General features: G+C 42.7%; 1 protein-coding gene across 2 annotated transcripts in view; it reads left to right on the top strand.

Annotated features, from left to right (window-relative positions):
* Window positions 1–10,226, top strand: part of LOC122558854 (caM kinase-like vesicle-associated protein) — a 143,983-nt gene that overhangs the window by 130,439 nt on the left and 3,318 nt on the right. The window contains exons 8-10 of one of the 2 annotated variants that reach the window (XM_043707701.1): window positions 3,339–3,475; window positions 6,457–6,535; window positions 7,988–8,084. In XM_043707701.1, coding sequence (XP_043563636.1) covers window positions 3,339–3,475; window positions 6,457–6,535; window positions 7,988–8,084 — 313 coding nt within the window. The remainder of the gene's footprint in view (window positions 1–3,338; window positions 3,476–6,456; window positions 6,536–7,987; window positions 8,085–10,226) is intronic. The other variant, XM_043707702.1, reaches the window with a different exon arrangement.

Below are 10,226 nucleotides of genomic sequence, written 5' to 3'. Positions count from 1 at the left end.
AATCAGTCCTTGCCTTTCCAAATACATGTACATCCTGTCCCTCAGGATTCCCTCCAACAACTTGCCCACCACCGAGGTCAGGCTCACCGGTCTATAGTTCCCTGGCTTGTCTTTACCACCCTTCTTAAACAGTGGCACCACGTTTGCTAATTTCCAGTCTTCCGCCACCTCACCTGTGACTATCGATGGTACAAATATCTCAGCAAGAGGCCCAGCAATCACTTCTCTAGCTTCCCACAGAGTTCCCACAGATTTGCACTCATTAAAGCAGGTAAGGAGATTCTTCAATGTAATCACAGCAATATAGACAATGGAGAAGTCAGTGATAACAAAAAGGAACAGTGTCAGGAGTAGACAAGCATCCTGAAAAATTCCAGAAGTTGGAATATACGCTGGACAGCCCAGAAGTGCCATTGCATGATCGGAAAGGATAGGATCCTGGTTTGATTTAAGACCATAGACCATAAGACATAGGAGTGGAAGTAAGGCCATTCGGCCCATCGAGTCCACTCCGCCATTCAATCCTGGTTGATGGGCATTTCAACTCCACTTACCTGCATTCTCCCCGTAGCCCTTAATTCCTTATGATATCAAGAATTTATCAATCTCTGCCTTGAAGACATTTAGCGTCCCAGCCTCTACTGCACTCTGCGGCAAAATTTGCTGCTTATCTGGTCACGTATTACATCAAGGAAACTGGTAAATGGGAAAAATAAGCAGCATCTATTAAAACAGAGCTCAGCATTAATGCAATCAACAAAGCAGCTTGTTTGAAAAATTCAAATTAGACATTCCCTTAGTAACAAATCAGCAACACTTTTTTGTCAATTCCTATTTGGATGTTCAACAAAGCACCAGTTGACAGTTTATTTCCAAAAGATGGCAAGAACTGCATTCCGTGATAGTCTGTTCCAAGTGGGTTGGCAGCCAGCATGCTAGTTTCAGATAGCAACCTGTTCCAATCAGATCCATGTTCACTGTCTGAGGTGGCAGCTAACAGCTCTGAGTGTCAAGAACTTTGTCTTCAGATGCACTTACTCACACTCAGCCATTGAAAGTCGAGCTGTTCCTGGAGCATAATTTTTAACTCAGTAATTTATTGACCTCTCATGAATTCAGCTCTCCCCAGGTAATGCTGGGAGGAACTGCAAGGTTTGCAATAGACTCAATTTTTGGGACTTGTCACGCAGCTCACGGGGCACAGCAGTGTTGCCAAGTAACCAAATGTCTGTATTTACCAGGAAGAAGGAAACATAACAAACATAGAAAATAAAGTAATCCTTTGAGCTTGCTGTGCCCATTCGAATGATCATGGCTGATCATCCAACACAGGACGCTGTTCCCACTATCACCTCCAGCCTTCAATCCCTACAGCCTGAAGAGCTATACCTAACCTCTCCTTGAAAACATTCTATGTGTTGACCTCAATAGCTTTCTGTGACAAAGAATTCCACAGGCTTATCAATCTCTGGCTGAATAAAATCCTCTTCATCTTATTCCTAAATAGCCTTTCCCTCATGTCCTTAGTTTGAAACCCCTGGTTCTGGAATCCCTCGTCATCAGGAACATCCTTCCTGTGTCCTGTTAGAATTTTATAGGTTTTTTATAGAATATAGTCCTAACCAATTCAGTCTAACGTCATTCATCAGTTCTACCATTCCAAGAAGCAGTCTGCTAAATATTTGTCACACTCCCTCCATAGCCAGAACATCTTTCCCAAATAAGGAAAACAATGTTGAATGCAATATTCCAGGCAGGGTCAGGGTCCCGTACAACTGCAGTAAGACATCTCTGCTCCTGTACTCAAATCCTCTTGCTAGGGAGGCCAACGTACCATTTGTCTTCTTCACCTGCACGCTTATTTTCAATTTGTGTATAACGACACTCTGGTCTCATTGCACCTCCCCCTTTCCCAGTCTACCACCATTCGTGGTGCCAAGGCTTTATCCTGTTTGGAGTTGAGGTAGCATAGGCAGCATGATCAGAGGAGAGCACAAGCCATTCAGTTTAAAATCTAGACTGAATGCAGCATGGATTGATGGAGTGAAATGCTTCTCTCTATCTTTCTGTCAATTTGTAAGGATCTCAGCTGAAATAAGGACTGAGCAAATCCAATGCAGTTTCCTGCTAAGGAAAGCAAAAATGACGGCCATTAATAAACTGAGCATCTCACTCATGCAATTCATATGGATGGCCCATGTAGAAAGAGAAATCATGGTTTTTCCAAGTCTGATGTTAAGATTCATTGTTCATTCTCACATGGTTCTAGGTGTAATCTGCTGTCTCAGCAAACAATGCTGACAAAGTGGTACAGAAGTAGAATCAACAAGTTTCTGTCATGAACATTAATCCGGATAGCAAAGGCAGTGTTGTGTACCATCTCAATGTGCAGCACAGCAGCCCAGCAAGGCTCTTAGGACAGCGCTTTCTAAACTTGCAACCTCGACCATCCAGAAGGATAAGGGCTGGACATAAATTGGAACACTGCTTCCTGAAAATTTTCCTTTTACATACCAATACTGAGTTGGAGCTAGTCACAGTCCTTTCACTGTCGCTGGTTGAAATCACGGAATTTCCTTCCTGTTGTCACTGTGGGTGTCCCGACACCAAATGCCCTCTTGAATATCTTTGGGCAATGCTTTCTTGCTCTGTAGAAAAGATCCTCACCTCATATTTGCTTCTTTTGCAAATCATTTTAAATCTGTGTCCTCTCATTCTTAATCCTTTTATGAACAGGAACAGCTTCTCCCCATATAATTTGTCCAAATCCATCATGCTGCCTCATCTTAGTTTGTGGGCTAAGTGTTGGTCAGGTCACTGGGGAGAAGTTCCCTGCAGCTCTTTGAAGACTTTGAAGGCTATGGGATCTCTTTTGTTCATCTAAAGAACAGGATCAGTTTAAAATCCCGTCCGAAGGCTGGTACCACAACCTTGTAACATGTCCTCGCTATTGCATTGATTACTGTACTCAGGTTTGCTATTTGAATCCAACTAATGGAAACTCCTGCCTCACAGCACCAGGCACCCAGTTTCGATTCCAGCCTTGGGCGACTGTCTGTGGAGTTTGCACATTCTCCCTGCATCTGTATGGGTTTCCATCAGGTGTTCCGGTTTCCTCCTACAGGCCAAAGAAGTGCAGGTTAGGTGGATTGGCCATGCTAAATTGTCCCATAGTGTCCAGGAATGTGTAGGTTAGGTTGGTTAACCATGGAAAATGCCAGATTATAGGGTAGTAAGTAGGTCTGGATGGGATGCTCTTCAGACAGTGGGTGTGGATGCTTCCACACTGTAGGGATTCTAAGAATCTTTTAGAATTAAGGTTGTTCTTTTTCCGTCAGGTTATCAGGGAACCCACCTTTTTATGATGAAAATGATGATGAAGATTATGAAAACCATGACAAGAACTTATTCCGAAAAATTCTAGCTGGGGACTATGAATTTGATTCTCCATACTGGGATGACATTTCAGAAGCTGGTAAGCATTGAATTGGTGCTTTACGACATTGAAACAGGAGTAGGCCATTCAGTCCCATTTACTCTCCCTTGAAATCCCTTGAAATCCTCTCCAAATAGAAACCTTATTGATGTCAGCCTCAAAGTGATAATTATCCCCCATTAGGATCTTTTGATGGTGAGGACTCCAGATTTCTACTACTCTTTAAGTGTTTAATATTTTCAGTGTGCAACCCGAACTTTTCAAACCTTTTGGTAAAGTTAGATTCTCTCCCTTAAGATTTAAAGAAATACCAGTAAATCTCAGAATTAAAATTACCTAATGTAATAATTGTTCTCAGATTTCAATCAGTGAAGACAGTGTTGCTACTGGGAGGGAAGTTGTCATTGGATCTAATAATCGAGAATCTAAGTTTGAGGTTCCGACGACATGGGTTCAGATCTCATAATGACAGAAGGTGAATTCAATAAAAATCTTGAACAACAAAAACATAGAATCAATTCTTGTAAAAGCCCATCTGGTCCACTAATGTCCTTCAGGGAAGGAAATCTGCTGTCCTTGACCAGCCTACATGTGACTCCAGACCTGCTGCGATGCGGCTGACTGTTAAGTGCCCTATGGGCAATAAATGCTGGTTGAACCAGCAAAACTCACATCCAATGTACAAAAAGAAAAATACTGGATTTGGCTGAAAATTAAATGCCATCCAGAGATGTCATATTTTGATAGTACCTTTCAAATCTCAAAGGTGCCAATGTACTCAACAGCCTTTTGAAACGTAGTCATTGTTGTTTTGAGGCAAAACATGACATACAGTTCATCTACAACAGTAAGAACCCATGACCGGCCGACTACTCAGTTAATCCGATTCTGGTTGAGAATTACTGTGGTGAGTTATGCTGGTGAGGGGCATTTATGGGTTAATCCTTGATGAAAAGGCTTCAAAGCCATGTGTGTACCTGGGTGAATAGTATCAGTGGGCAGGCAGGCAGTATACTGTACTGTGGACAACACTACAGAAGGTGGCTGTTGGAAATCTAAAAGACTTAGTGGTTGGAATACAGTTGGTTACTGACTCGTTCAAGGAATCAGTGGTATTGATTGAATGAAAATGAGGGTATTTTTCCATACATATTGTCCATTTAAGAGAATCATCAAGAATAGAGCCACACAGAGACTCTGTTGAAAAAAGTATTATCTTCTTTCATTAATCGAAATCTTGCTTTTGAGTCTGAGTCTGATCCGCTACCTTCAGTATAATATTAAAGTTCAATCACCAAATCTTGATTTCCAGCCCCCTCTATTGGAAACTCTAAACACTGAATGAATATTCAACCTTTTTTTTCCCATGGAAGGTCATGACATGAGAAGGAATGTCTTTGAAGTTGCTCCCATTTAACCACTGTAACTTCTCTGGGAGTACAGAAGAAACCTTAAATACACGGAAAAATGCACACTTCTAACAAAGATGTGGAGATGCCGGTGGAAAATCAAAAGGTTATAGTCCAACAAGTTTACTTGAAATTGCAACCTTTCAGATTCACCTGAGGAAGGAGTGGATCTCTGAAAGCCTGCAATTTCAAATAAACCTGTTGAACTGTAACCTGGCATCAATTGATTTTTGATTTCTAACAAATTTAGGTCAAAGGAGGGAGAGGAGATCTAAAGAAATTTCTGGCCCAACTTCATACACCTGAAGATCCAAAGGCCAACAATTTTGGAGTAATTGTCAAGTTTTTTTTTACTTAAGCAGTAGCATTGTTTTTTCAAACACAATCATCATTCTTTGTGTTATTCATTTGTGACTCATTAACTCTACATAATCAATCCTACACATTGTCGATAAACACTACATTAGTGAAATTAATCTGGAGCTGTTTCATTAATTCTAGTCTCTGGTGGCAGTTAAATGGCCCAAACAAAGTGCTGTTAACAAGTGAATCAGGGTTAAAAGGCAAGTAATTAGATTATGGTGCATAAATGCGATTCAACCATCTGTAGAGAGAGAAATGGAGTTAACGTTTCAGGTCTGTGACCACTCATTTGGAACTGAGAAAAGTTAAAAATGTGATGCAACTTGAGAAAGTGAAAGAGAAAAAAAAGATAAGGTCTGTGATAGAGTGAAAGACACAAGAGATTAAATAATAACAGCTTTCAAGGTTCAAGACATGGTGCAAGAGGAGGTGTAAATGGTAGAGTCCTGAATAGTTTTAAATCTGGAAGCGAGGGGAAAAAAGAATGAGAGAGAGAAAACAAAACTGGGAACAAAGGTTATAATCTAGAATTGTTGAAGTCTATAAGGCTGCAAAGTTCCCGAAGAAAGGTGAACTGCTGTTCCTCGAGTTTGCACTGAATTGCACTGAAATATTAGAACGGATCAAGGACAGAAAGGTCAGAGTGCAAGCAACAGGCACATTTAACAATGCCACAGGCAAGTAAAACAAATCAATCATAATTTCAGCTGGATAGCATACTGGACCTCAATATTTGGGAACAGAGAAATAAAGAAGCAATTGCATGGCTTTAAGAAAGACCTAGGAGTTTTCTCTGGAGGGGTGCTGTGACGAGGGGAATGTTGACTGAGACCAAGGACAGAATGGAATGGAGGGAACTGTCCCCTTGAAGTGTTAAGGAGAGGTCAGTATGGTGGAAGATGAGAACAAAGAAAGCCTTATCGTACTTCTGCGAGGGATGGAAAGGGGTAAGAGCCAAGCTTCATTAAATAGAGGTTGGGAGTTTTATGATGGGAGGGAATCTTTGGCTGAGGAAAAAGGAAGATGTATTCATTAATATGGAAAGTTGCATCACCTGAATAATTGGAGAAGCCGAGAGAATGGAGAATTCTTACCAGAAGCTTGTTGTAAGGAAGTCAATCAATGTGGTTGTCAATGATGAATTTTAAATCTGGAAACTGATCATGAGGACAGTTTTGTCAACAAAGTTGACAACAGGAAGGATAGCTTTGCCATGTCAATTTTTAAATATATTGTATTTCTAACCAGCAAAAGATCTGGTGAGTCGCTTGATGGAGGTTGACCAGGACACAAGGATAACAGCTCAAGAAGCCATAAACCATGAATGGTAAGCTGGAACTAAGATTTGATCAGCAAGAGGAAAATCATGCAGATGCTGAAAATCGGAAACTAAAACTGCTGGAAATACTCAGCAACTGAGCTATCGTTTCAAGCTGAAATGATCTGCTAAAAGGTCATTTTGATATGAAACATTGAACAGGATCTTCTCTCACTGGTAATGAGCTCGAGAGCAGAATGGTTTAGACGGGATGGTAATGTACCTGAACCCCAACCAATTTTGCCAGAAATTACTTTCTAGGTTGGAAATGTCCATGGTTGACCTTGCTGCCCCTGCCATCAAATTAACCTATTGTGGCCAATTATAGACCAGTTAAGAGCCTTATATTGCCACCACTGGGATGAATCCAACTGTAAAGAAGCCTGTCACCTCCTGGTGTGTGGTCAAACTATGTGGCCACTTGTTACCTCAAACTGTAGGATGAGGGGGATGTTGGTGGCCCCTTGATCAAAGGCAATGAGTGCAACATTGGGCAGAGGGTGGCACTGTTTAGAGACACTCCCCTTGCCCTTGGGACACAATTCCCTCTTCTGCCCCTTTCCATGCAACATGAAGTCCTGAAACTAGACCCGTTTGGCCTGGGTCTATTATGACTCTGGGACTTGGTGGAGGGGGTGGGGTGTCGTTCTTGCAGCAGTCTTCTCTTCATTTCCTTTACACACAGAAATGCTATCACACAGAATTGAGTGACATTCCCAATGCCAATTCACCATGACTTTTTTCTAACTACCAACCATCACCAGCCAATTAAATATTTACAGGCAAAGCCCATTTTGGGCAATGCGAACCATCAAAAGTGAAAGGGGGAGAGGTAAGGAGAGCGGGAAGGGGCTAAATCAAATGGGGAGGGGGAAATAAAGCAGTGATGCCCACCTCTTTTTAAAGGCATGTAGAGCACTGGGAGACGCTATATGCCCCCTCGGAGAAAGTGAGGACTACAGATGCTGGAGATCAGAGTCAACAAATGTGGAGCTGGAAAAGCACAGCAGCTCAGGCAGCATCCGAGAAGCAGGAGAATTGATGTTTTGGGCGTAAGCCCTTTGTCAGGAATGTTCCGTCTGCACCATATGCTCCCTTTCCAGTGACACAGGGCAGTAGTCTTGTCAGTGGTACTTCTAAGCACCTCTCAGCCTCTGATTGCCCATTAGCTCCCGTGAGAAAGGACGTGGGTTCTTGAAGCCATGGAAAGCTCTGCTGGTGACCTCACCACTGCCTTTTCAGCATGACCTCCCAGAGAGGCACCATGGGTCTCTCACCAACTCCCCAGCCAGCAGGTGAGACCCCTCGAGGCCTCGTAAGAATCTGCCCGTTAGTCCTGTTTTGCTCCATAATTACTGCCTAAACTGTTGAGTATTTGCAAGTTTTCTTTTTGTTTGGATAAGCAAAGTCTGTCAGAATACTCCAACTTGTTTTCAAGTGTCTCCTTGCTTGCCCACACAGGATTTCAGGAAACGCAGCTTCAGACAAGAACATCAAGGATGGTGTCTGTGCTCAAATTGAAAAAAATTTTGCCAAAGCGAAATGGAAGGTACTTGAAGTAAATACCATTTTTCCTGGCTTTAATCGTTGTTATGTGATCACATCGTTGTTGTTGTTGGTGTTTGTGTCTGCAGTGGAGTATGTTCTCATCTTCGACATTCCATCCACTTGATTTGTACATCACTTTCAATCTGACAGCAGCAGATAAGCAAGATAGTGACTCAAACATTACCAGCCACTTGAACCGGACAATTAGAGTGGGACTCATAAAATGAAGAACATATTATGGTTTAATCTCATATTGGAGTTCATTACTGAAGGTGTACTGCATTAGAGGCAATTTACCATCGTTCGGTTAAACCAGAAATGTACTTATTTGGATTTTATTTTCATTCATTCAATTGATGTTGGTGTCCAAAAATCAACATTAGCCAACCTGTTCAACCATTTTAATGAGATTTAAGAATCAACCACACTGCTGTTGGTCTGGAGTCACAGATAGAATCACTACAGTGTGGAAGTAGGCCATTTGGCCAATCAAGTCCACACTGACCCTCCAAAGAGTACCCCACCCAGACTCACCCCACCCTATAACCTTGTGTTTCCCATGGCTAATCCACCAGCAGCACCCTGGCTACTATGGGCAATTTAGCACGGCCAGCCAACCCACCTAGCCCTAGCCTGCACATCTTTGAACTGTGAGAGGAAACTGGAGCACCGGAGGAAACCCACACAGAATGTGAAAACTCTATACAGTCAGTCATCTCAGGGTGGAATCGAACACAAGTCCCTGGCACTGTGAGGTAGCATTGCTAACCACTGAGCCACCATGCCACTGTAATGATGTTAATGAACCAGATGAGTCTGCCAAGTAAATCTGTTAGTATCATGATGACCAGTATGATGTTAGTTCTGTTTTAATTCCAGATGTATTTGTTTAATGGAGTTTAAATTTCACAGTTGCCAATGGTCGGTTTTGAACACGTGTCTCCAAATCATTAGTCTCGTCCTCTGAATTACTAGCCCAGTAACATAGTCATTAAGTTACTTTAACTCTAAATAATCCAATGTTGAAAATCCCATGGTAGAAATGCAGGGATCCTCCTGATATTCTAACCAATGTTCTCCCTTCAACTGTACCACCAGAAATAATCTTCAATTGATATTCATTTGAAATTGGACTGGACATTCATTTCATTGTTTTCTTGTCCTGCTAGTCATCCCAAAAGCACCACCTCACCTTTTTCAAGATTAATTTCCATTTGCCACTGTACAAACCATCCATATCGTCCTGTAGTCCTGGCAGCAGCAGTTATTGAAAGACACCCACATGCTTTGCCTGTCACATGGCCCTCAACTCTGCAAATACCATTCCACAAACTGCATCCTGCCTTTACTTACCTGCATCCCGGGATCCAGCCAATGATCCCTGAAGCACTACCAGCAGCAGCTAATGCTCTTGGTGACACTGTCTCAGAGTGGCTGGTAGCTCTCAGCAAACAGAGTTTCCGCCACCAGTATCTTTAAACCCAGGGGAGGCCTGCACTGTTAATTTGAGCAGGTCTCTGAAATAACTGTACAGAGACTGGTATCCTATCACCATTTCACCCTTTATTTACTTGTGTACAGTATGCCAGCTGTGACCAGCCACCTCGGAATCAGTCCCTTAAGCGAGGAGATTCTGAACCCCAAGGTTAACAACCCCAGTCAAGAATCTCATAGTCAATAAGATCCACCTGGTTCCAATCACTACAGTCTGCCATGGAAATGACTCATGTTCCTACTGACTCTTGAATCAGTGATCAGGCCTTGCTGAAAATGTGTTGCTGGAAAAGCGCAGCAGGTCAGGCAGCATCCAAGGAGCAAGAGAATTGAAGTTTCGGGCATGAGCCCTTCTTCAGGAATGAGGAAAGTGTGCCAAGCAGGCTAAGATAAAAGGTAGGGAGGAGGGACTTGGGGGTGGGGCATTGGAAATGCGATAGGTGGAAGGAGATTAAGGTGAGGGTGATAGGCCAGAGTTGGGGTGGGGGCGGAGAGGTCTGGAAGAAGATTGCAGGTTAGGAAGGTGGTGCTGAGTTCGAGGGTTGGGACTGAGACAAGGTGGGGGGAGAGGAAATGAGGAAACTGGAGAAATCTGAGTTCATCCCTTGTGGTTGGAGGGTTCCTCAGCAGAAGATGAGGCGCTCTTCCTCCAGCCGTC

Source organism: Chiloscyllium plagiosum, chromosome 18, assembly GCF_004010195.1.
Source record: "Chiloscyllium plagiosum isolate BGI_BamShark_2017 chromosome 18, ASM401019v2, whole genome shotgun sequence".
In the NCBI taxonomy this organism is placed as follows: domain Eukaryota; kingdom Metazoa; phylum Chordata; class Chondrichthyes; order Orectolobiformes; family Hemiscylliidae; genus Chiloscyllium; species Chiloscyllium plagiosum.
This window is presented reverse-complemented; position numbering and strand designations above follow the sequence as displayed.